The 27,840-nt window shown below is 37.4% G+C and overlaps 1 protein-coding gene across 1 annotated transcript; it reads left to right on the top strand.

The window, feature by feature from the left end:
* Positions 1 to 467: 467 nt before the first annotated feature.
* Positions 468 to 27,840, top strand: LOC135689260 (peroxidasin). The gene is made up of 16 exons (XM_065206424.2): positions 468 to 870; positions 6,431 to 6,502; positions 8,352 to 8,423; positions 9,869 to 9,940; positions 10,469 to 10,540; positions 11,293 to 11,364; positions 13,290 to 13,453; positions 14,278 to 14,556; positions 15,608 to 15,877; positions 16,249 to 16,524; positions 17,188 to 17,460; positions 18,334 to 20,288; positions 21,435 to 21,591; positions 24,838 to 25,127; positions 25,647 to 25,778; positions 27,570 to 27,840. Exons 1-16 carry the CDS (start codon positions 698 to 700, stop codon positions 27,594 to 27,596), a joined length of 4,356 nt encoding a protein of 1,451 aa, XP_065062496.2. The 5' UTR covers positions 468 to 697; the 3' UTR covers positions 27,597 to 27,840.

Below are 27,840 nucleotides of genomic sequence, written 5' to 3'. Positions count from 1 at the left end.
GAAGGCCTAAAGGCATTTGTATGACAAACTACATGCTCAGGCTTATAAGAAAAGTTGGGACCAGTTGCCCATTGTACTAGCGTGAAAAGCTTCGTATCTTTCTCCTCAATTAGTAATCTAACTATTGAGAGTTCCTCCTCTGAATAATTCCCTCCATGAAATTTAGTTTGTTTCTATGTTATTGTATGGTATTTGAATTTTCTTTATTAATCTTTTTTTGAAGTGTGTTTTTAGTTATTCTCACTGAATTTTATGTAGCAGTGAATGCAATGAAATGCAATGAAATGCAATGAACAGTACAGTGACTATTGTACTCTCTATACAATAATTCATATTCTGTTTTGATTATACAGGCCTCCTACAAGGCACATCTGCGAAGGAGCACTGTCGGCGGTTACTCCACATCCTGCCACAATGAACAATCAAATATAACCGGAAACAATTCACGTTTATTTGGCAAGGGATACTTCCGGTAGGTCTGATTGAACAGAATGGAGTATTAGAACACTGCTGGATTCGATTACAATCTAAACTGCAGCCAGCCTGTCATTTGTATGTATTGCTAGCCCTATTGGGGTAAGGCTTTCAACCGTGGGGTGGCTTGCTCCCCAATCGATTGTTTTGCCTTGCTGATTTGCAAGTTGTCGTTTTATCGAACCAGTTCTTGGTGTGGCGATCAAGTACACTTTGTCTGGCAATGACTGCGAACAAAGCTTTGTGGCTGCTTCTCGTGTTTGATCTTGTGGCATTGGTGACTTCGTGCCCTTTGCATTGCAGTTGTTATTCGCACATAGTCAGATGCCAACGTCCTCCGGATCAGAAATTGACGAGCGTCCCTAAACAAGGCCTTCCAATCAACACCAAGACTTTGTGAGTACACTGCCTTTTGTTTTGTCAAATTTTATCATTGTATGAAAGGGTCATACTTTGATGTAACGAGGATTATAAGTCTTCTGTTCTCTTATCTCATATCAAATTGATAAACACGGGACGTTGGAAGCAAGTTAGTGGGCATTATCGAAAATATTTTTCGCCCTAGTTATATAACTGGTGTCATTGTTACTGGTCTGATAATATTTGATGAAATAATAATCATTTATCTGTTTAAAATTTATCCCGCACTGATTCTGCTGTCTAGGCCTAGCAATGACAATCTTCGTTATTGTTGTTAAACTGCAGGGTGCTTTCCTTAGTCACATCACGTAATAAGTTTAGTTATCAAGCGTCCTTTTGTTTATTTTTGGTTTTTGATTTACGAAGAAGTCAAATTTGTGATGTTTCATGCAGAAAAGCACTTCCTTATCTTCTTACACATGCTATCCACTAAACTTCCGATCGAACAAGATTGTCTATTCATAATTTTTTAGACAGAAAGGTGTTTATATTTTACCATTGTTATGGGCAAAGAGGAATGAAAACGTGTCCGTAAATAGTGCTCCGGTGACCATGGGTGAACAAGCAGCCAAAATTGGACCTTATAAAGCCAGGGATGATTCCCATTGATTCTCGTCGCACGTATTTTTAGTTTGACTGAGTAATTTGTTTTTTTTTGCTTATTAAAGCTTGGGGCCTGTATCTAAAGAATATCGTGGCCTTTCCTCGCTAGGGATTTTAGCCAGTGTGACCATTTTACCCTGAAAATGTCCCGGTTTATAATTTCAAATTCATGTAATTCAGCCTCGTAATTGCCATTTATTTAAAATATGTAGATAAATGATATATTATTCAAAGAGGTAATGATTAAAATTTATCAAAACAGTTTAGTTTACAAAGAGCAATTACAGATTGCCCGGAACACAAAGAGAACAAAACAGGTTTCGAGCCCAATGCCGTGTTAACAGTAACAGTTGGAGACAATTGGAGAACACCTTGTTTCAGGGACGCCGGGTAAAGGGATGGGGGGCAACTTTAATGGTAGTTTTTTCACCATTATCCTTGATGCTACAACATTAACATCATACTTCATCAAAATAGGGAGGGGTTACAGCCCCTCTAGCTCCCTTCCTGGCTCAGACACTCCCGTCAGCTTGCCCAAGACGAGAGCTCGTTGCAATTGAAAACAAATTTTCGAGCAGGAGCAAGGTGACTGGGAAGCCGATCCCCTCCCCCACCCCCGCCCTAAAGCTCTCCATAAGCTTACACATAGTGGACAAATAGTCGAAAAAATGCAAAGTCGGGATAATGTCCATATAAGGCATCGATTAGCGTCCAGAAAAGTGCTATTTCGAATCAACTGATTTGTGAAAGTCCAATCCGGCAATGTTGTAAATTTTGTAAATAACGATTGAAATCATGACAGACAAATATAGACAAAACATAACCACAGAATAGAAGAATCTTAGATCCTGGGGGCTTGCCTCAAGTTAATTTGCCATTTGGCGTAACAGATTTGAATCTGTTACGTGATCGTCCAGTTTTAGAACGTGTTGTTCCTCATCTTTGGAGCCCGGAAAAGCAGACACGGGTCAGAGGTTAAGAGCATAATTGTTGTTAAAGTAATGGTAACCACGGAAACGAATATGTTACATTGTTAGATAGATTTGGATATAATTTTTCTACTCGGATGTTTTCGCAGGGTCTCAGTTTGTCCATCCAGCAACATAAGATATCGGTTTTCACTTATAAACTGGTCCCCAATCCCCTATGTGAATCTACATTTTTTTCTTAATCTGTTCTTTTTGCAACATTATGCCATTTTTCCATTGGCTTTGCCTGATCATCAGATTCAGCCTTTTGTTTTGACGAACTTGTAAACGAACCTATTGGCCACATGTCCCAACTTTCAAATTCATCACATTATGGTTGTGGAGCTTTTGCGAATGCGCCTAAGTTGCTTAGATAATAGCATTGTTAAGTTGTTAGTTCCTTACTAGCTAGATAACATTTTAAGCTCAATCCTTACTAGCGACAAAAACACAAACACTAGCACAAGAGGCTTATGTGTTAATAAAGATAAGCTTTACAAAAGCATATGCACCAGAACAAAAATTTCGCAATTGCGTATTTTTTTGTGTATTATTCTATGAAAACATTCAAGTGCATATAATGTACAATCTTGGACAGACCATGTTGCGATTTTTCACCCTCTCCCCCAGCTCAATGTTGATATCATTTTTAAAGGGCGTATACCCAAATTTTGAAGAGATAGGGGGAGGGATGGGTAGAGGCTGGACTACACATACATGCTGCTGGGCCGCCCGGGCCCGTGTTGAGAGGGTTGTCTCGACAGATCTGTATCGCTAGTGAGAAACAACGATTAACATTATTGACGATAGCAAATCTTAATCGTGATTAAGTCTAAAGGCTTATTAGATTTTGAATTTTTTCAGACCATATCAGCTTGTCTGCTCCAAAGGAAACCTAAATGTCCCCTATTTGTCGTGGTTATCCAAAAATATTCAAACGAAATAAGCGTAGATACTATATTTACTTTTCTTGAATGAAAACTTGGCAACTCATTAATGAATAAACCAAAGGTTGACACAATTGAATGCGATACAATGTAAATGGTTTGTGGTAGTATATCAGGTGATGGGTTTGCGGTATTTTTACGTTTCAAGCCCACTGTGGTTTGGCCTAGACAATTTTACATTCATACATGATAAAAGGTTTATATCTAAGTCGCAAGATTTTAAGTGAAAATGAAGTATTTTCGAATCCGTATTGTCGGTACCTCTAACGCTGGCTGCATCGCAGCTCCAAACACCATGGCAACAAATCGAAACCAAACACCCCTTATCCTGCAGTGGTTGTTGTTGTGATGCATAATTTTATTTCATACGGATATGTGGCTGTCTTAGGACCTTAACTTTGGATTTAGTAATTTTTCACCCAACCCGTTCATCAAGTATTATATTCCTTATTTTAAAATTATCAGTCCTATATGTGAACAGATAAATTGTCTGAAATTCAAACACTTTACAACGAAATTTCTCTACAGCAAATCTTGGTTACCCCCTAACCCTCGAAAGAATAAGTTACGTAGAAGCAAAAGATGAATTAGAAATTGCTGCATTTTAAAATGTAAATGGCCAAAACCTGCGTAATGAAGCTACGTACTTTACATGTTGAGAATATAGGACGCTTTATTACACTCTTTTTTTAATAATAACCAATGAATTTATGTTTAGGCTGACTGTTCTAAATTTTTCCAAAAATCTGAGGCTTGATTGCTCTTACTTTGTTCTTGATCTAATAGGGTGTAGGCAGCTCGAGTGCTAGCTTTTTCGCTCTAGGGAGGTAGTCAGGCCTCATTTGCCAACAAAGTGAATGAGACAGCCTTCATTTGCCGACAGGTTTGAATATTCACCAAAAAAGCACCCACACATGGTTAAAAATCGTCGATTTTGAGAAAAAACATTGTTCAAAATTTGTTCTCAACTTTTGACCAATTTTGAGGCTCGTGTTCTTATTCAATTGTTCTTATAAAAAGAAAAGAGTACATTGAGGAAAATAGCTGTGGATACAACCTTTTAGTTGGTAATGTTAGGGGAAGACCCAGAAGCCAATAAAAAATATTGAAAAATCTACAATCATTTTCATGATTGCAAAATCTATCATGTAATATGTCTGATTATTATGATGCCCATTATGTTATGAACAAAGATTATTGTTATGAACTGTGTGTTAGAGGTCTTGCACACCCTTGATAATTCAATCCCTTGGTGCTCTTCTCTTGTGTTGGGTTTGGTTGTGGGCTGTTAAAATATATGTTGAACACGTTGCCACACATTATGATAAACCAAGACTCGTTTTAATGGTTGTTAATCTGAGTTTCAGCCAATTTACCTAATAGTGTTAAAAAAAGCACACGACTTTGTTCACGACGAAAGGTCAATTGTTCGTTCCATCGCGCGGATAAGTCTGAGATGTGTTTCTTGTTTCACAAAGAAACTCGTTAATGTTCAGCAGTAGAGTGGTTATGTCATTTTTCGTGTGTTGTGTTTTTTGTAAGCTATCTATCGTTTCTTGCAAATCCAATACGTATTGAATTTTGAATGGGCCTACGAGTAATGTCTCTGTGGAAGTTGGAAGGCAATATGGCATAATCCCTTTCATTTTTCTATAGTAAATCAACATTGTTCCTAGGATGAGAGGGGGATGGCTGAATTTGCCTTTGAAAACCTACGTTAGTGTTCCAAGACTTTTGGCAGTGATCGTACGTGCATAGCATGACATATCTTTGCTTCTCAAAGATTAATTTCAGTTCTTCTTAAATAATGTTTTTCTTGAAGACGATTAATAATTTTTTTGTAATGACTCTTCATTCTACGTTGGCTTTTCACACAGTCGTAGCTCCATAGAATGTTGGCTTTAGGCTTTAGTTTTAAAGTTATGTCATTGTTCCTTGTATCAACTTGAATTGGTAGATCAGGCATCAGCCTACAAAGACTGCCGCTCTTTGCCAACACTGTATCGAATTTTTTGCCTTACGGGCAAAGATTTACCAACTATACTAATGAATCCAGAAGCAAATCTCGTAATTCTCTGCAAGATTACGACGATAGCCGAGATTATCCTTCAAATCGGATCTATGTGCCCGTTGTTAAGCTCTGTTTTACTTGTTTGGCTATTCCATAGAAACTTTTGTGGCTATGTCTTTCTCGTTGTTCCTATGTTATGTTTTAGTAAGGTTTTGTCGATTCTGTTTCAGATCTGGGGCTCCGTAGTGCTGCATCGCATTCACAAATTTCAATTGTTTTTTATTCAAAATTAGTCAGCATAGAGTTTATGACGTTATTAGAAATCCATTTCAACTATATAAGATAAAAGACAACCATAAAGTTCCTTGTAGTATGGACACTCAGTTAGATATCTTTATAATTGGGTGAGATGTTGCAAGTGAAAGATATGAAGTTTACTAACAGATTACTGATATTTTGGCTTGGTTCATAAAGTGACGAAATGACAGTGGCTTAATGGGGAATGAATCGGTGCTTCTGTGGGCATATCTCAACAAATTATTAATACACTAAGATAATTTCGCACATTTGATGCTATTTCTTGATGCTGTTTCAGCTTCCATGATCCGAATTCAAATGTTGTTAGATATATTTGTATGACGTCATAACTTTAGAAGTTTATTTTTCTTTGCCCTTAAACCAATCATCAAAGAATTCATACATGAATTGATTAATAAAAACGGTCCTATGTTGTCACCAAATGGAGTGTTCGATTGCATTGGCAACTGTGTAAAAGAAGTGGGCACGCAATTAACATGACCTAGCCAGTTGTCAGAATGTGGTTTCAGATGGAAAGGAACTTAATTCAGTTTTTAGCCTCGGGCTCTACGCTGATTAATTTTACTTTAAAATGTCGTTATTACAATGCTCTGACAACCATATATGATTGTTATTGAGTCTTTATTGATCACTGTGCCATTGACAACTTGAAGACTGTTTATTTAGAGTGATTTAATTTTTTCTTTTAGGGATCTCAACGGTAACAGAATAACTAAGATTTCTGAGGATGACTTTCATGGTTTGCCGAAGCTCGAAAATCTGTAAGTATCGAAACTGGTTGAAAATTGCGAATCAAAACTATGAGCACATCTGATAGAGAAATTCTGATCGTTTTTACAGTCCCCCTAATAACTATTTGTTTATAGGTCTTGTGGCTTGTTTTTTTTAAGTTGTGCTCGTTTGATAATAAAAAAGATGACTTGTTATCATTATCCGAGGGGAAAATCACTCTATGAAAATCTCGTACCCTTTTCTTGGAAATCCTATCGTTTATCAGAAAAATCCTTAGAAGGGCTGTTGTTTTGATGGAAATCTCGCACGTTTGTTGCAAGAATAAATTGTCCATCGAATTTATCTGCTCACGTTCTAAGGATATTTATTTGATATATATTTAAGCATATTTAAGCATATTTAAGCATATTTGCCAATAACTGCTGAATAATAGATTCCCATTATTCAGGGATATTGTCTATCCATTTGCCCAAGTCAACGAGAAAAGTGCGTCATTTGCACATGCGCATTAGGGCGAAGACTCGGAGAAAAAAATTTCCTTCCCATAGTGCTTAACGGAATTTTATGAAAACAGTCTCATCCTCTGTTTTCTGAAGACGCTCTTTTCTCAAAGTTTTCATTGCCTTTAATCCGAAGCTGGCTTATACCCATATGAATTTGACGAATGTTTCTACCAAAGAATACATTACGTGATGTTGCAATGGTGATATTGATTTTAACTGCGCATGTGCAAATGATGCAAAACTCTGAAAGCCAACGGCCCTTCGAACAAACACTGATTCGCTTCCCCATCAACTTTAGTTAGTTTTGGTCAGGCCTGCTCCGCTCTGCCCATGCCACGAAAATTTTGGTCAGTTGAGCGAAGTGCCAGAATTTTGACAAGATTCACCAAACCTAATCTTTCGTCGAATCTGAAAAACAATTCTGAATACATTGATACGTAATCTACGGAGATAATTTGATTCAAAGGTAGTTTCTTATCAATGGCTCTTTGCTTTAAACCTCACAAACAACATTCCTTTTGTGCTTCTAGTAGCCTAGCCATTCAGATCGATGACCTTAAGCTACTTAACCCTTACTTTTTCGCTGTTTATTATGAAAACTCCGAAATGTAGGTTCTGCGATTTTCATTCAATATCCTTCCTTTGGCTGACCTCTTATGTATGAACATTTTCTTGGACATATGCTGACTATTCTATTATCTAGGTGATGCATGCCAAGGTTTAACAATCAGAGAAAATCTTAGCATTACAATTTCTACAACGAAAAGGCAACTTTATGGCGCCACGAAACTCTAATCCATATAGGGGCGAGAGGGCGAATGTCATAGATAGGAATTTCGAAGAGAAGGTTGAAGAAATGAGTCCAGCTCAATATTTTGAACAATGTATAAAGGGGCGTTGGCGGGGACTAGGTAAAGACTTATCGTGGTTACAATTGAAAGTTTGTTTATTGTTCACAGTCACTTCAAGTTCCTCAAATTTTGATGGCAATCTACTAGATACACCTAAGCAATTTATGCTAAAGAGGGTTTCTTGCACCCAAGAACACCCCTACCTATTCCTCTCTAATGGACAAAATCGACTTGAGGTGGGGGTCGTCTCATCCGCGAAACGGGCACTTTTCGTGGATAATCTCCCTGCAGTTTTATGGGAAAAACATGGACATCCTGACATGGTGATGTAGATCAGTGTTCAAATAATGTGATGTTGTTTACTTAAATCGAGTATTTCTTTAGCTTAATGTAGATTTCTGAATCTGTTTTTAACTTACCTTTTCTTTCAACAAGTCTCAATACAGCCATTTTTAACGGAAGCTTGGCTTTTATTGTCGCTGATTTTACAACCGTTATTAGTTAATGGTTAATTTCTTACTTAGTTTTCTGAACAATAACAACATTAAAGAAATTGCACCCGGAGCATTTGCAAGACTGAAAAAGCTAAAACATTTGTAAGTATGTTTAAGATCTCCCTTACTGTTTAACTTAATTCAGCTTACGTTATTTTTTGTACAGTTATGCTGTTCGTATGCCACAATGATTTGCATCGAACACTGATTTTTCTCAATATATTGAGTTTACGACGAGTGCCTATACCAGGGGCATTATTTAGTCAATTTTAGTTTCAGCTTCCTGAGAGAGGCAGAGTTAGCCATAATCCCAACATATATGTGAGTTTTAATTTTGAAAAAGGAAATTTCACAAAGCTGAGGCTTATTCAACAAAGTTTGTTTTCCCGATATAATTTTCGGTGGTGTAGAACAACAATAGAATTTTTTTCTCAATCTACTGTATAAAACTCCTCAAAATAACACTAGAATATTCTTTATTCTTCCCTGACAATACCAAATGCTTTTTTCTAAAACATCAAAGAAAAGGGACTTAACTATCCCCTTTGCACGTCCACAGCGCCTTAGATTCTAAGGTATGAGCAAAATACCCGAGCACCTCGGGGGAGGTCGTTCTAAAAACTAGCTAAAAAGACTGTTAGGTTTTCCTAAATTCCTCGAGCGCCGATAACTCCCAGATTGCTTTGACATAAAACGAATTACGCCATTTGCTATTAAAGTTGATTAATGACAACTTAAGCCTCACATTGGGCCTAAACACCAATAACAGCCATTCATGGCTTGTCATTTGATTAAAAAATTGCAACGGAATTTCTTCAGATTTGATTCATAAAGTAATGACTGTGTTTGCCCTACAAACAGTAGAATCTTAATCTTTTTAGTCAGTTGTCAGTTTAATCTTCATAGTGGAAAAGTAATTTAGAAGGCTTTTCTCGTAAACCTGTTTGTTGAAAGGCTTTGGGAATCTTCAAATAACGGATCGCGGTGGTCTCCTAAGTATTTAGAGGCTTGCTTTGCTTATTGTGCTTGGCAAGATCGATTAAATGTATCGGTTTTTCCAAAGGATTCTTGGTAATCGTATGCCAACACTACAGCTTTTACTATAGATCCGTGGAGATTTCTTAGTCAAAGACCTTCGTTAATAATGAAGGAGATCACTCAATGAAAATTTCCTTTTCGCATATGGAACCAGCGCAAGTTCTACATTTTCTTGCTGGTAACTACCTCAAGCAGCCCTGCACAAATTTTATTCCTTTTTCAGAAACTTGAATGTATTAGGTACACGTGGATTACAAGAAAGTGATTAGATACTGACAAAAAAACCAAGGCAGCTTCTTCCCATGCCTCGATATTTCATTACCCTTGCATCTTTGACAATGACTCATTTTCCTTCGTTTAACTAATGTCATATTTTCCTTTCCTTTATCCTTGATGGATGCAGGCACAAGGTTACGTCACTCTCTGCTACTTTATTTTGCTACATCCACCCTGTATCTAGTCTGAACTTATTTCACCGAATTTAAATTTTTAATTGCCTTAATTTGTAGATACCTCCATGTCAATGATCTAGAATATATCACTGACCAGATGTTTGTTGGACTGTCAAAACTAGAGTATTTGTAAGTAGTTATTTGTGTAACTGTCATATTTTTTTCTATCATTTTCTAACTAACCACTACATATATTTTTTAGTGGGATATCAATTCGGGTTGCTTGCTTAGGGTAAAATTGAAAAGGTTTATCGTTAATCCTAAGATAAAAGAGAGCCACTAGATATGGTTATTCTTGGGCTTTGGAATAAAGTAGCTGTGAAATATGTACTGATTATATAAAAGGCCTAAATTCTGAAAGATAAAGTGTAGACGTGTTTTTCTGTTTTGCAATTTGCTGAATTATACGCGCCGTTGTTCTTGATGCCAACAACACCCCCACCCCTTCCTTCATCATCAGGTACCATCTTCTATCAGAAGGTTGGCTACCATGACCCTCCAACTATCCAAATATCTGAGTTTTGGTTTGTTGTTATGGTCATAGATAAAACCCCCTCCTTAGCAGTAGTAATAGGATTTCGATAGAGAATTATTGTATATTTAACGCTTCCGATTCATTTTCCTGCCTTTTTGATGATGGAGCTTCGTCTCTTTTAGATATATTCATCAGAACCGCATTCAATTGATCTCATCAAATGCATTTATCGAACTCAGAAAACTGGAACGATTGTAAGTATTACAATGTTTTTATATATCCTACTAGTTTCCTATGATAAACGAACATTGCCAGGTCGCTTCTGTTCTGTTTAATTATCTATTCTTGTAACTGTTTAATTTCATTTGCTTCTCGAAGGATGTTTTGGCATGCCTCTAAATTACTGCCCCTTTTCTGGTTACATGTCTCTAACATTGGACATGCCCCTGTACTGGTTACATGGCCCTAAATCAGTCGAAATTGTTGTAAGTGAAAATGAGATGCTGGTAATTTTTGTTCGATTCATATTCAAACGTTCACAAGTACACATGTGGGCCTAAATAGATACTGTGCTAACATTGAAGTTAATCATGCTGACAGAAAAGTTTCTATGAAATTTTTTTACTCTCAGGAGTTGCTTAACGTTAAGGAAGTAAAGCAAAACCAAATAGTTTTGAAATTTTTTTGAGTTGGCCTATGTGAAAAAGCTCTTTACATTCATAGTTATTTCATATCAAGCATTACCACCAGAGTTATTGCAAACAAACAATTTGAAATTGTTTTACTAAATAAATCGTTGAAACATTTCGCATTTCTGGAAAGTCTAGACCTTTATTCTGAAACTTTATTCCAAGGTAATTAGTCTTTATAAACCTGTTTATTTGTGAAATAGCAAACAGCTTTGTGACAGCAAACATTTACTTGTGTCCTATCTAATTAGTATTTTACGCTCTTTAAGCATCTCACTACTTCTTTCAAGTGACATGTTATGCGTTCTGCATTTCAGGAGCATGTGGAGCAATGTTATCCAGCACATTAGCAGAGATGTTCTCCAACCGCTTACCAAACTGAAGGAACTGTATGTCATCATGTTACTTGTTTCATTGTTGTGTTCACTAATAATTGCTGGGCTTTGCTAAGTCTTTTTCAAGCGTTTTATGTAAAAGTTATTAGAGCCTATGGATGCTGATCATCTTTGTTTTCAATAGTAACTCAAGATTCAGCATTGCTTTATATGTGTGTGTTGTAAAACGATTTTGCTATAAAAGGTGCTCATGTCATTTCCTAGGGGGCTCGGGTCCAAAGTTCAACGTAGTTTACACTTTGGTCTGAGCCTAATGAACTGCCTGGAGCAAATGAACCATCAAACTGCTCAGAATTCTTTTCAATAGACCATAGAATGTAGTAATGTTTTTGGGGCCTTGTACGTTCTGGAGAAGTTTATCGAATTGGCTAGCAACATGGTTGTAACTTTTGAGTATTAGTTGCATTTAAACCTTCAGACACCTGGAAGAACCAGAACAACGTTAAGTTGATTTAGGCATCACTTGCATTGCGGCCGCTTCGACCAAGTTTTAACCGGCGGGATTGAAATTTTGGTACAAGGCTATTTTTCAGTTGTTTGGTGGTGCCTGTAGTTGTGGGAGGTATTTAGTGGTTTTATCGAGTAGGTATTATTCTTCTGAGACCGTAACAGATATACTTTACTATCTTCAAGGGAATTACTTCTATTTATTAGTTTGAGACCCCGTCATTTTGCTTATGTGAAACACGCCATGATAGCTGTCAACTGTGTAAGTTTGTAAGGTTGTTCATTGAGAGAACCGTTTAATCCTTGTTTTGGAAAACCTTAATTCATTCACAGATCTTAACGGACCACTCATGCTAATTAACGTTATGTGGCCAATAACAAAGTCTGAGGTTGATGAAAAATATTTTGATCGTTGCACTGAAATGGTTATCCAAGAGATGGCTTTCACACTAACCACATATTATTGAGGTGTTTGGCAACTGTTATACTAATCGGATTGTGCTAGAATAAGGATCTTCTATATCCACCGCAATTAGCCGAACGCTGGACATTTGTTCTTGCTTTGTAAAGTAGTAATGAATGCGTAGTACTGAATGTTGAATATTTATGTTACAAATCCTTTGAAGAATGCATCTGACCTTGTGAAGGATTCCAGATAGCAAATTTCTTTAAAAACAGCCGTGTTCCTACCCTTCCATTCATTCCAGGAGGATTCTATGTTTACCGTAGGTTGCCAATCATTACTTCCACTGAACTCTGTTGTTTGCTGTTATTCTCAGATCACCATAATCATCAATATTAGCCCATTCCTTGATGTCATTTGTCTACATTCTTCTTTTCTTTCCTGGTGATTTTGGTCCAGGGATGTAGTCTTCAAAAATACTTTCCAACTGGATTCCCTAACTACATGTCCTGGATTCCCTAACTACATTATACAATTGTTTAGATGTATTAATTCTTTTCAGCAACTCTCCATTGCCTACTTTATTTGTTCATTTGATCTTAAGTATTTCATAGCATCTAAACCGCTTTGACTATAACTTTTCTACGCCAAGTTCTTATTTTTCTATGTCGGTATTCAAGAGCAGATACAGAGAAAATCCGGAGGAGGGCTTCGATAACATCGGTACCTGTAAATTGTTCAAATGTACTAATTTGTCCGTTTCAGGAAAGTGGAAACATTAAGGGCACAGACCAGCTCAAGGTCTTGGAAATTGGTGTGGGGGGGGGGGGTTTACTTGCAAAGAAGTACATCCATAGAAAAGAGAAACAAAGGGCCACTTAATACGGCTTTTTCATTCTACCTACAAATGCATCAAACCAATTTCAATTGTCTTAGTACGTGTCCATAGGTCCCAATTCGTCTTCATGAACCCTGGTGCTCTGGTCTTCCTAAAATAGTAAGCTTTTGATAAACATTCTCATATCTGTACCATTTTTATATTTTTTTATTTGTGTCTTTATATCCACAGGCGAATGGACAACAATCGGCTGGTTTGCAACTGTGATTTGCTACTGGTGTTGCACGAGTACAGCGAGAGGCATCAGCACCAGCCTGCAGTGGCCACTTGTTACGAACCCGAGAATTTCAAAGGGAGAATGATATCTACGTTACGGCTTGAGGAATTTAACTGTAGTAAGTTTCACTGCCTTCCAAATTCTCACTCTCTAGGGCTCTAGACCAATGTGGCCAAAAATATTTTATTATAGATATATATATGTATATATGACTATCTTTTGAAGGTGCTAACAATTATTCAGTCATTGTTAAAGTCATTTCGGAAATTTTCAAATACTTTTCATGAAATCCTCCTGTAATGGATGCTTGTGGGACATCAAATTTGATTTACTTGCCTTGTGATTATTTGTAAACAAAATTGACAGCTGGAAAGATTTTTAGACGACTTTTTTGTCCATTGTTAGGTAGTGTTTTTTATTGAGTTGTGTCTGTTATGACGAGTTCCTTTCAGTGGATGTTTATATATTCTAATTATATCCCACATCCATAGATCATCTACTTAAAAATCGTATATACAATATCAAAGAAATAAACAGCTACAATGTTATTGTGTATACAAACAACTAATAGAGATACGCCTAAATTATTATTTGGTCTAGCCATTGTGAATAGCCAACTTTAAATCAAAGAATTGATAAGAACAATAATGATGATAATAATAGGAATCATTTTCTTCATGTTAAGTTCATGGTTACGGGTGTGACTCCAGGCGTAACTAAAGCCGTAACTGAAGGTAATCCTTCAGGATTAACATGGCTAGGAAACAGAAATTCATTACCTTATCTCAATGGTTCCATGAAAAAGCTCGAAATAAATTTAACGCGAAACTACATGGATCGTAATACTACCAACACACTAACTGACATCAATTGCATATAACTTCGCACAACTTCTTTTGTTTTCTTTAGATTCATTAGCCAATGCACCTCTTTTCCCTGCAGGCTACGAACACAAGAACGAGATCGCTGAAGACGTCATCAGTGCAGTCGGTGAGCAAATCTCACTACGATGCACTGTAAAGGGTCTTGCGAGGCAGGACATTGTTTGGAGAAAAGATGGTTTCGAGATTCCAACAGACGGTCGATTTACAGTTACAAGTGACGGCACTCTTGATATAAACTCTGTTAGTCAAGAAGATGGTGGTACATATGAATGTAAAGTTAGCAATGGCTTTGGTGAATCTGCTATGAAAGTCAGACTGAACTTGGTAGAAAATGAAGGTATGTTTTATATGCAATTTGTACTCAGCTTAGCTTAAAAAAGTTTTAGTTTAAGCATAAATCATTTTTTAATTGTAGTGCTTTATTTTGATTTTTTTTGTGAAATTGGGGTGACAGCTTTATTTTTGTCCCCAAATTTCATTTGTATTCCTTCTTATAACTATATCACTTTCAAAAGGCTGTGGTCCATCTTTCAGCCTATCGCCAATTGTCACATTGGCTTTGTTATAACTTTTTTTACAAATATGAATCCACCTTGTTCGTACCAGAACCAAGTGAAGTTGGTCCAATATGGAACCTTCAAATGCACATACTTTCTGTTTCAAATCTCGACCAAGTACTCACTGGATGGAAGTAAATCTTGTTCAGATTTGGATCGACTAATTTCAGCTAAACAATCTAGGCAATAATAATGGGCTAAATCAATCCAATCTACGTTGGTATCGGCCTTATGTTGGTCATACTAGTTTAGGAACCAATCTAACTGAATCTTTTCGTATCTATTGCCCTTCCATATATCGTTGACCTATAAGAAACCCAGTAATATTTAAAAGATTCCCGTGCACAGTATCTACCAACAGTGGGGTCCTGTCTATAGAACCAATATATTACTAGATAACATTTCACTGAAGACAGTCAGAAAAAGTCCAGGATCCGCGAGAAACCTGACTTTCCAGATTATCATCTGGATTACTGTAACTTACCGGATATCCAATACGCCCTTGTTTTTAACTGTCCAATCGAACTCCAATTTCCATTAAGTGAAAAAATATTAATAAAAATTGCAAGCAGAAAGGTTAATTGAGCCCGAAGAATCATAAATGAACAAACGCTTCGGGAATTGATTTTCTTAGGCCCTCTGTTATGTAATTGGAGCGTAATCAAGGAAAGTAAAATGTTCAGTCGATCTGTAAAATGTAAAATAAACAGAATAAAAATGTAAAATAAACAAAAGCCAGTTTTTGTTGTACAGTTGATGCCATATTTTCATCTTCAGTGCACACTGATGTTATATATTTATTTTAAACAACAACCTTTTCCTTTCTTTCAGTCCGCCCTCGATTTACACATCGGTCTGGTAATACTGAGGCCATATCTGGAAATGCAGTGAGGCTTCTATGCCGGGTAAGTGGCTTCCCACGACCTCGAGTTACTTGGCGGAAAGACGGGAACAGCTTACGGCCGAACAGGAGACTTAAACTGCTTGCTAATGGGGATTTAGAGATCATGCCAGTGGTACAGGATGACAACGGGTACTATACATGCGAAGCTAGAAATCCTATTGGGATCATATCACATACAGCCAGGATCATTGTTAAAGGTAATATATCTGTCTGAGAACTTATATTCGGAGGTTGTGGATACTAATTGACCCGACAAGAAAGAGAGTTATTTTTTGTTGAGATGACCCCTGTCTTTGCAGTCAATAAGCATGCGCATTACATCACTTTACTTTCACTCAGTCCGCCGATTTCACATGACTTACTTGGTCAGCTCTTAAAAAAAATGAAGAGAAGATGTGAGCCCTCTATACTAGATTTGTTCCTGTCTTTTATTTATTTGCCTTGTCTTCTATTGCAATTTTTATTCTTTATCATTATTTTTATTGTAAGACTCAAACTTTAACCATTTAAAGCAAACATTATAATGATCGAAAACATTAGCTATCTTAGCATTCTTTTTCTATAATAGCACGGCCGATTTTCCTCAAAAGCCCCCGGAATGTCCATGCATTAGATGGTGAAACAGTAACACTTGAGTGCCGTGCACGGGGATACCCACAACCTGCAATTGCTTGGAATAAGAACGGCGATCGTCTACCGTCTGATGGAAGACATATTGTCCTGCCATCCGGGACTTTGCGAATTCTCTATGTAAACAAACAGAACGAAGGGACATACCATTGTCAGGCTGTCAATGTTATTGGAGTCAATTCCACCAGTGCAAGGGTGACTGTGTCTAACCGAGGTGATTACAAATAAATTAATTTTCTATAGTCTTCTCATGGAAATAGCTTTCCTCAGAAACTAGCTTTGTCTAGAGTTGTGTCTGTCAGTTGTTTTGTTTGTAATTCAGTGCCTACCAAAAGTCTAGGAACACAAACAGCATTGTTGTCTTTACCATTAGATATTTCTCATTTCCTTTTTCAAATAATGTTGGGTTATTTTCCATAAAAATACACTATTCGACGCATCTTGTCTCATAATCTGCATCTTAGAAACTGGGATGGCTGGGGTGTGTTTCCAACTTCCTTTGGGGAAAAGGGGGCAACATAGATATTTACATAGGGGTGAATTGAAAATAAATAAAGAATTTACTGAAACTGCCTAGGTGTAACAAGTACTTTGGGAATTATTGTAGGTTGAGGGTTACTGTCAACCAGTCTGTCGCAGACAAAGCTGAACATGTTTTGATGTTAAAAAAGGGGCAGCAAGAGAACCATCCGAATCATATATACTTGTTTGCCAGTCATAGAAGATAACTTTGAATATTTGATAATTTTTTTTAATCAGTTAATTAGTAAAATACACAATAAATGTTATTTCTTTTATTTTCTAGATAAAGGGTGTCGAAGTTTCAGCTCGAAAGAAGACACTCTTTATCATTTGTAATACACTTTTTTCCTTCTAGTACCCCCCAGAATTCATTCGAAACCTGACGATGCAACTGTTCGTGCTGGCAACACTATATTTTTCCAATGTGCTGCATCTGGGGCTCCGAAACCTGTAATAAGTTGGATAAAAGACGGAGTTCAGGTATCTAGTGGCAACAGATACTCAGTAAATTCAAGCACGGGAGTCCTTGAGATTCGTGACATCGGAAAGGAAGACGAGGGCCGCTGGGAGTGTGCTGCTAGGAACAGTATTGGGTTTTCATCAGAAGTATTTGAGCTGCGTGTCATAGGTAAGAGGGAGAGGGAATGGTACAATTAATTGCCCGTTGTTTGCCAAGGGGAATGAAGTTGGTCTAATCCATGTAGTTCAGAGCATCTATTCATCCATGTATAGAAATATTCACATTAGTAGATCAAGTTGGGACCAGAAAACTAGACTAAATTTGAATTAGTTATAAACTATATTTCTTTCAAGTTTACTAAAGAAATATGTGAAAAGTTAATCTAATTTCGTCCTATCTCTTTAATTTCCCATGTGTTAATAATCATTTTGTAAATTCACTAGTACAGCAATGTTAAAGTCCTAAAGTTAAACTATTTTTATTCTAATCATTTCGAATTTGAAAAGGCGTCATTTCGTAAATATCAAGCAGATAACGGAATTTGGACCAATTCAAATGTGTTGATATATATCTTATCTTGTAACAATCATAAGCAGACTAATAAAGACTTTATGATCAGTGTTCATCATAACTTAAGTGCGTAGAATGCTCAATCCACTGGAAATGTCACGTTATGTTTCCATTTAGGCCCCCTTTTCATCAACAGAAAAGTCAAGAATTGTGTTTACAGAAATATATATATTTTTTTCTTGAACATGAAAAAAGATTCCATAAATATACAAAAATGCGTGCGGTACAATATGATGCTATAATAACGATCAATGTAAGTAAATTGTACCATGAAAAATTTTATTTAAAAAAAAAATTTTCCTGGTACAATTCACTTACATTGATCGTTATTATGCAAAAAGATTGATTGGTTTTCAGCAAAGGGCTAATCAATCTCTCTGTATCATCCCTCAAGATTCATATTTCTGTTCGGCTGTTCGGTTGAAGCGAGTTATTTGGCCAGTCATATATTCCCCTTTTATTTTCTTCCAGGTTTGCGAGATGGAAATTACCAGGGTGACGAATTTGTGAAGAACTCTGTCGAAAGAGCGCGTATTGAAATCGACCGCGCGATTGATGAAACGAAGCAGAAACTGACGACCTTTGTTCCGCGAACTGCTGGCGATCTGTTAGCCTTGTTTCGATTCCCGTCCCCTGAGGCCGTCCGTCTTGGCAGAGCTGCCGAAATTTTCGAAACAGCATTGAACTTCATCCAAGAACAAGTTGATTTCAAGAATTTTGACATTGGAAAGGAGGAAGACTTGCATTCTAATTTGAACAATCTTGTTTCGCCAGAACAAGTTGCAATGCTTGCAAATTTATCAGGCTGCACTGCGCACCAGAATGAAGCGAACTGCTCCGATTTATGCTTTCACATGAAGTTTCGAAGTTACGACGGATCTTGTAACAACCTGAAGCATCCAATGTGGGGTGCCGCACTTACGCCTTTTGGCAGGCTTCTAAGTCCTATTTACGAAAATGGTTTCAACACACCTGTAGCTTGGAACAACACGGAAGGAAAACCGAGTGCAAGGTTGATCTCCATGGAGGTTATGTCGACGCTGAATACGACCAATGATACTGAACTGACTCATATGGCAATGCAGTGGGGACAGTTTATCGATCATGACTTCACTTTTCAAGTGACAAGCCCAAACACTGCTAGATTCACTGATGGTGGACGCTGTGACGTTAGTTGTGAAAAGGAGCATCCCTGTTTCCCAATTGAAATCCCACGCAACGACCCCCGTAGCAAACGCCACAAATGCATGGATTTTACGCGGTCCAGTTCAGTCTGCGGTAGTGGCTCAACGTCTGTCTTCTTCGATGTTATAACACCACGTCAGCAAATAAATCAAATTACGTCATATATTGACGCGTCAAACGTATACGGCTCAACGAAGCACGAATCGATGGAGCTGCGCGATCTCAGTAGTAATTGGGGGCTGCTCAAAACTGGTTCGCTGGCTCCTAGCGGTAAGCCGTACCTACCCTATAACACAGATCTACCGGTCGACTGTCAAGTTAATCGATCAGAGACGACAATACCTTGTTTCTTAGCTGGTGACCATCGGGCCAACGAACAGCTAGGCCTGTTGTCCATGCACACGTTATGGATGCGGGAACACAACCGTATTGCAACCGAATTGAGGCGTATAAATCCGCACTGGAAAGGTGATGAGATATATCATAACGCGCGAAAGATTGTTGGAGCTCAAATGCAGCACATTACCTTTAAATGGTGGTTACCGAAGATTCTTGGGAAAGAAGGAATGGAAAGAATTGGAAATTATGAACGCTACGACCCAACCGTTGACTCATCTGTCTTGAATTCGTTTGCTACTGCAGCTTTCAGATTTGGCCATTCTCTCATCCAGCCCTTCCTCACCCGCTTTAATGCGTCATTTATGCCAACGGAAGAAGGACATTTGCCACTGCACAAAGCATTCTTCTCACCAAATCGATTGCTCAGTGAAGGTGGCATTGATCCGCTTATTCGCGGATTGTTCGTCACAGCGGCAAAAGAACGACGAGATACGGATCAAGTCATGAACACAGAGCTTACAAATAGGCTGTTTCAAATGGCGCATGACATCGCATTAGATCTTGCAGCTTTGAATATCCAACGCGGTCGTGATCACGCACTGCCTGGCTACAATAACTGGAGAGAGTACTGTAACCTTCCGCTTGCGGCGACGTTCGACGACCTGAGCAAGGAGATACCGAGCGAAGAAATTCGCGAGAAGCTTAAGAGGCTATATATTCACCCAGATAATATTGATCTGTTTGTGGGAGGAATGGTGGAAGATGTAATACCAGGCACAAGACTTGGTCCTGTTTTCATGTGTCTAATTACTACGCAGTTCAAAAGGATTAGAAACGGAGACAGATTCTGGTATGAGAACCCTGGGGTATTCGAACCTGCACAGCTCACACAAATAAAACAGGTTTGTCCAACTAAATGACATTTCATTTAACTTCATTTCAAATGTTTAAGGAGGGTAGCCCTTCAGCAATGTAGGTTTTCAAGGGGCATTCCACTTAAAGTACTTACAGAAACTCGTATAGAAAACAAATTACCCTAATTACAATTCAATATATACAATTTACAATTACGCCTATTTACAATTGTGCAAGATGTTTTTTGGAGTTGCTAAAGGAAGATGCCTGTTTTCACTCAGCTGAGAGGCCATTCCATGACCTAGCCCCTCTAAGCGAGAAGCATTTCTGTCCATTTTTGGATTTTCTCTTTAGTAAACCTTGAGTCAGTTGATGTATTCCTAAGATTCCTAGAATTTAACTTGGCTGATGATTTATATACCTTTTCGTTATTAATACGGTAATTTTTTCTTTTTCTTTGCTAAGAATGTCAAGGAAATGTTAAGGCAAACTAGAAAGCCAGGCTTTGTTACTTTGAAAGGTAAAGGCGCAGACAACATTGATAATTCTCTGCTACAAATGGCTCCTATCTTAAGTAGCAGGTTAACTTTTATAGGAACCTCGGTAATGGCCGTGGTTATAGTGTGAATCAAATGTACAGATTATGTATAACAGTGATAGCACTTTGTGGTCCATCTATTTTCGCCAAATTTATCAACTCCTTTAAAGTTTCCTTTCGCCATAGTTTTTCTCTTAGTCAGTAAGACGTGAAATAGGTTTTAGCTAGAAAAGAAATAGATTTGTCGACATTGAAAAGAGTGCCTGTACTCTAGATGTGGTATTCTACTAATTTTCTACTTTTAAAACCATGGACGCGCTGGAAGAGGGGCATGGGTTGAAGGTACTCCAGATGTTAGGGTGTATTGGCTGTTGGATGTATTGGCCGAGAGACTAACCCCAAAAAGACATAAAATTTTATTTGAAATGCTAGATATTTTTGTAACCTGTCGGAATTTTTCTTGAAATTATATCTTTAGGGGGCTTTTGCCCCCCTCCCCTAAAGAAAATATTGACTCCTATCTCGTCCCTGATTATATGTCAGAATATTGAAAAGGTCCGTTAGCAGAAACTTTCTACTGCGTTATACAGCTATTCCATTGGCAGCAAGATTTTCTATGAGCTTTTCTATGATTTCTTTATTATTTGCTTCGTAGTCATCTTTGTCTCGGGTGATTTGTGACAACAGTGACAATATAAGACACGTGCAAAAGGATGTGTTCAAGGTTATTCAGAGTCACGCTGAGTACCTGCCTTGTGAACGGATTCCAATTCTTGATCTCAGCTTTTGGAAGGCCTGTTGTGACGATAAAGGTATGTCTAAAGAAGTAAGACTACGTAGGGTAAAAAGGAGACTTAGGTCATTGCACAAATAAAAGGCAAATTTCCTTGGTATTGTGGCCAATTTAGCTACAATGCCTGCCAAAAGTCTTGGAACACTGACATCAATTTCCAAGGTTAAAACCAATCCTCCCCCTCTCCCCCACGGAACAATGTTGGTTTAATATCAAACGGATTAGGATTTTAGGAAGCACTTTCTTTTGCGCTTCTTTTATGATATTTCTCTAAATCATCAACATTGTTTGAGGGGGAAGGGGGCGGAAGTAGCAAATTTTTTTCATGAAAGGAATGAAAGATATCAAATGCAGCGTAAATTGGTGGGTGTTCCAAGTACTTTTGGCAGGCATTGTCTGAATTTCATTTTGAAGCTTATTAGATATACCACCAAAACCAATATCCTCCTATAGGTTTTTGATGGTGCTGATTCCATTTCTGCCATTTTCAACATCGTACGTGTTACCGATAAGGAGATATGGGGGTATTGTCTTTTTTCGGGGGTGGGGGTAAGCTACCCCCATAAAACTAAATGCCATATTTCAATTAAGGTGAAAATTGCTAAAATCAAAATCGATTTCCAATTAGTAGGATCAAGATTGTATTTTGAATCTTTTCAAAGGCTCGTAGCCAGATGGCTGTCTAAGAAATAATGGGATAGATGAAGGAGACAAATATGAGTGGCAGCTAGAAAATAATCTAAAAATGGAAAGGATGCAATTTTATAAAAGTGACATCGATTCCTCTGTTTCATGTTTCTAATTATAGATAAGGTCGTATTTGAGAATTATGTCGGGTAGTTGCTCTCCTTTTATCACGGATTTACAAGTTGTCATTCATATAGGCCCTTGTTGTGCAATTCAGTGCCCAAATGACAAATTTCAGAGTGTTTACCTAAATTGTAGAAAGGAACCCCGTGTTTCCCACATCAGAGTTCCCAACTGATTGATCTACTATTCCATGTTGGTTGGTAAGGGAACTGAAATAAAACTGACATCCACTCGCCTTCCTGCGCTCCTAAATGCTTGGCCCAGAAGCACTACAAAGAAAGCCCTCTTCCCTACTGTTACTGCATTGCCAAAATGGCCTTTAAGTTAGACTCTACCTGCTACTTTTATCTTCATAAAGCGCAAGGCAGATTATTTCATCGTTAATTGATTGCTGTATTTGTTTGCGTGACATTTGCCACAACAAAATATCTTATTTCATCGAATGTAGCGCGCGTCGATGTGAAGGACAAGGCCCCGCAAGGCAACTCTCACCCTCAGAAATGAACGCTTGTAGACCGTTGTGTAGACCGTGGCTGTTTCTTCGCAATTTTCTGACTTGTCAGGGGGAGGTTTGCCCCCAAAATCACCCAAAAGGTGTATAATAATACCCCTCAAAGATAAAATTAACCTTTGTATGAATTCCATGAAGAAAACGGCAAAATATGACGAAAATCCCACGGTCTACACTCAAAAGGAGAATAAGATCTAGAGTACTTCAAATTCAATTCTCAGAAAGTGTAGACCGTTGACACTTTCCTGAATTTCTTCAGTTTTACAACTTGTATCGATCTGAAAACCTACAATATTTCTTATACTAGCCATGCACACCTACTGACGAGGTTTCGTCTACTTTCTTCGAAAAATACGATTTTTATGAACATTTTAAATGTGTAGACCGTGGCTGTAGACCGTTGGTAACCATTGGCAATAGGCATTTTCATACTACATCACGTGCCCATTAGGAAAGGAGCGTTCTTTCAATTCCTAGCATACTTTAACAATGGAAAACGAACAATTATAATTGGCACAAACCATTTTCCAATTACTGGGACAAGGGAAGATAGAAAATAATAGGGAATGGGGTGTCTATGAGCGCTACCATGTTGCCACATGTGAATGCGAAGGAGCATAGCCTAAGCAAATTTATTAAATTCGTAGATGGTTTTGGGAGGGTTATGGTGGATAAAATTGAGCCATTTGAACAGTTTCTCACCAGCATGTTGTTCGCAATTATTTAGATCATGCATGGTTTGTAGACATTCTCATTAATTCTTTTGTTTTTTCATCAATAATTAAACCATAAATAAGGGGACTTTTCAGAAAAAAAAACACTTTTTCAAAAGCACTAAACTGTACTGTTTTTCCTTTGAAAATTGATAGTTTTCTTAAACCGATGATCGAATTCTGCACAAAATACGTTTATTCAATAATGATTTAAATGATATTGACGGAAAAAATCAGTAGAATGTTTTTTGTAACAAATAACAATACTCGGATATCTACTATATCAATCGTTCAGAGTCCCAACCACCTCGCCCCCCTTTTAACTGGGTAAAGAGTGAAAATTTCGAATTTTCATTAGTAGCAGTGAGATCAGCACCATCGAAAACCCTAGGGTAGCACAATGTTTTGATATCGCAGATTGCTGTTATCGAGAAAATTTTCAGACAATGCCTGCCAAAAGTCTTGGAACACTGACATCAATTTCCAAGGTTAAAACCAATCCTCCCCCTCTCCCCCACGGAACAATGTTGGTTTAATATCAAACGGATTAGGATTTTAGGAAGCACTTTCTTTTGCGCTTCTTTTATGATATTTCTCTAAATCATCAACATTGTTTGAGGGGGAAGGGGGCGGAAGTAGCAAATTTTTTTCATGAAAGGAATGAAAGATATCAAATGCAGCGTAAATTGGTGGGTGTTCCAAGTACTTTTGGCAGGCATTGTACATGGTGCTATTATTTTGCAAATAAATTTTGATGAAATTCAAATAAGAATGTGCTGGAAAGTTTCTGGTTTTCTTTTAGAAGCTGGTTTCGTTTGATAATTCGGGAATAAACGTTTGCTTATTAAAATAGCCTTGAAGTTGTGTTTGTATATTATTCAATGCAGAATTAGTTTGGCCAAAAATTGTCCTTTTATCCTATTTGTGAATATAAAATCGTTTGACTTTATATTTTTCAAGTTTAGATATAATGAAGCCTCCTAAGAATAAGACCCTGAACTTCATTTTTGGATTTGAGGTCACAACTTACTTTTGGCTTTATTATACTATTTTGCTAAGTTTTGATGATAAGTTTAGGCTTGTGATGGCCAGCAAAACTAATCAAATGATACTTAAGTAAGGTATAGGATGCAAATGTAGTGGATAGCAAGGAAGTAAAACCAGCCTTTAATCTGGGTTTTGAGGCATTAGAGAGCCGTCTTATTAATGCTTATATCTGTTTAATTTATAGATTCGTGTACAAATCGGGACAGTTCGTTTACAATATCCAACTTTTTACGAAACAATGAAAACCATCAGCGATCTAAAAGATCAGTTAATCTGGATGCTGAAATGCCAAAGACTGAAAAAAATGTTACAGATGAAAATCCTGGCAATAAAGAGGGCCGTGAAGAGCAGGAGCCAGAAATACATGAAGAAGAAGAGCATCCGCTTGAACAGAGTTCACTACAGGGAAGAGTGGATCGCTTAGAAAATGTTGTCTTAGAAATTGCAGCCTCGCTGAGTAACATTCAAAACGAGGTGAGAGCAACAAAGCTACCTATAACGAATTAAGTTCTCGTATCCGAATAAAGCTTTCTTTCTTAATTCGGTGTTATTTCAAGTGTTATTTGTTACTTTTCACAAGGAAAATTATTCACCTCTTGATCAAATCAATCTAATTTTGTGTTCTTCAAGTGACAATCTTTCTTTTTATGCTGCTGTATGAATGAAGATGCTCAAACTATTCTATCGAATCTTGATTGTTTTTCCATAAACTAAATAAAAGTACAGCTTCGTTTTATGTAGACTGTATTTTCTTGTTTTGCTACAAGACACGATTCGGTGCGTTTTTCTTTTTATAAAGTATGGGCCTTATTTCTTTGATCTGATCGAGGTTAAACCTTATACCCAAATACGACGGAAACATTTCAACATCTAAATGCTTGGGGTTGAAGATGCTAGGCCCTGAAAAGAAACATTTGCACATATATCTGAGCATACGAAGCCTCGACGTAATGCAATTTCAGGCCATTTCAAACTGTTTTGTTTCTTTTATAGTTAAAGGGAATGAAAAAAACTCTTGAAGATGTAACAAAGAAGAAGCATAAACATTGTAAAGATAAAAATGGATTAAAAAGAAAGAATAATGAAGTCTGGAAAGCAAAAGATGGAAAACACTGCATTTGTCACGTGAGTGTTAATTTCTATTCACGGTACAAAGTTCAAGTTCGATATCACGTGCTGTGTTCACGTGGTTATCAGCGTGAACATCCTTTTTTAATTGCAACTATTATTCTTTTTTAGCTATTGTTCTGTTCTAGCTTCCAATTGGTGTTCTGTAAGCACCAGGTTGCTTATTGGTTGATTTTATGTTAGAGAGTGTACAAAGTAACTTGCCGATTTCAGAGTAGTACTATTCGGCGGGCGTTTCCACCTTATTAAGAAATTTTCGAAACGAGTGTCGCTTAAAATTCGTCGCTGATGCCCAGCCATTTCAAAGAGTTAGATTCAAAAGCACGTCCTCACAAGTCGCGATCTCCAATGCTAGCAAGCTAGATGTCGCTAGAAAATTGTTATACTTATCCCATTAGCAAATTTGCCTTTTTGTATAACATATTTGAAAGCTGATTTTCATATGATGTCTTTCCGTTGACTAGCAAAATTTTTGACTGCGAGGCCAAGACTTCTATCTACTTCTATTTGATTCTATTCCAAACCCTTTGCTGTTCGTCCTGCAGTTTCAGCAAACAATGCAATGAATAACGATTTGTCGTGGCCCTGAATTTTTTCAAACTGTAGTTTCAATTATTAAAGGCACTGACTCATGATAAAAGAAAAGGGTATACCCAAATACGCTGCCGAGTTATGATTTTCGCGCTGCACTTCTATTTGTGGACTTGACACTGATCACATGAACACTACTCGTATTGAATTACAAATTAACTTTCGACAATAACAAGTCATCAACAACAGATGCCAATATACATACAGCGATCGCGCCGAAAGCAAATGACCCCCTAAAGAAAAGGCCTATTTCCCATGACTCAAACCCCGTTGACACTATGCCGGATAAATTTTATCCGCATCAAAATAAGTTCAGATAGGTGTCGCGTTTACACTAGACCCATAGACCCACGCTATCCTCACGAATTTGAGAGCGGCTATCCGAACAAAATAAGTTCACCTAGGAAAGTGGATTAAATTAGTTCGGATAGTTATGTGGTACAGTGTAAACGGTTTTATCCGGATAAATGTTATCCACATCGTATCTTGCTCGAAATCAATTGGCTATTTCTTTCCATTTAGTTTTCACTGTCTCCAAAACAAGACCTTTCGGCATCTTGTCTGCCATGTTGTCGACAAAAAAAAGTCGTGTTAAAAATGCAGCAGCTTCGTCAGTCCACGTAAAAATGGGAATCAATGTCAGCTTTCCCCACTTTTTTCGCTATTTCAGCGCCATTTTGGCTCATTAAAGCCAACTTTGCCTAATTTGTTTTGACAATACCTCCGCACTTCCTCTGAAAGAGAAGCAGATGATCCTGAAGAGAGAATTAAAGTCTTTTTACGTTGGCGGGAATTTAGTTGTTATTTTGTTGCCCAGAGATGACTTCATTTTGGGCGTTCTGTGCAATGATTTAGGTCACGTGACTGCAGTTATCCGGCACAGTGTAAACGGGAGGGCAAAGTGGACAAAATTTGTGCAGCAAAGTGTAAACGCAAATCAACCTGAACAAATTTTTTTGTGGATAAAATTTGTTTATAAAATCAGTGTAAACGGGGTCTCAATGCCTTTAAAATGTTTCTTAAACTTTAAAGAAACACTGTCGTATGCAGGCCATTGATTTTATCTTTCTAATCATAGCTTCCCCATGCGTTTTAGAACACTTGACTCAACCAGGTTGATTCATTTCCCATTTCCTAATCCAAGGCTGGACAACTTTGCTCAAAAATGAACTCTAACCAGCTTCAATTTGCTTTTAGGACGGAAAAACACGTTGCAAAGGTTAATATTGAGGAAGAAAATTCATAAGCCAGATGACTGACTGACCTCGAGAAAAAAAACCAAAACTGGCGATCTATGTTTCAAGACGAGGGAAACATTTTCTGGAGAAAGCGCAAAATTGTTTTAAATATCTATTACTTAATGCTGACATTTTTAACAGGTTTTTGATAGTGTTTTATATTCCATGCTCATTCAAATATATTGTTTTGAATTTATAAACGTTTCTCTTTTCAATGTTTGTTAATTGTA

The sequence above is a fragment of the Rhopilema esculentum genome, chromosome 9 (genome assembly GCF_057945365.1).
Source record: "Rhopilema esculentum isolate cy_ngs chromosome 9, ASM5794536v1, whole genome shotgun sequence".
Taxonomy (NCBI): domain Eukaryota; kingdom Metazoa; phylum Cnidaria; class Scyphozoa; order Rhizostomeae; family Rhizostomatidae; genus Rhopilema; species Rhopilema esculentum.
The sequence above is the reverse complement of the archived record's forward strand: the minus strand, read 5'-3'. Positions and strand labels throughout refer to the sequence as shown.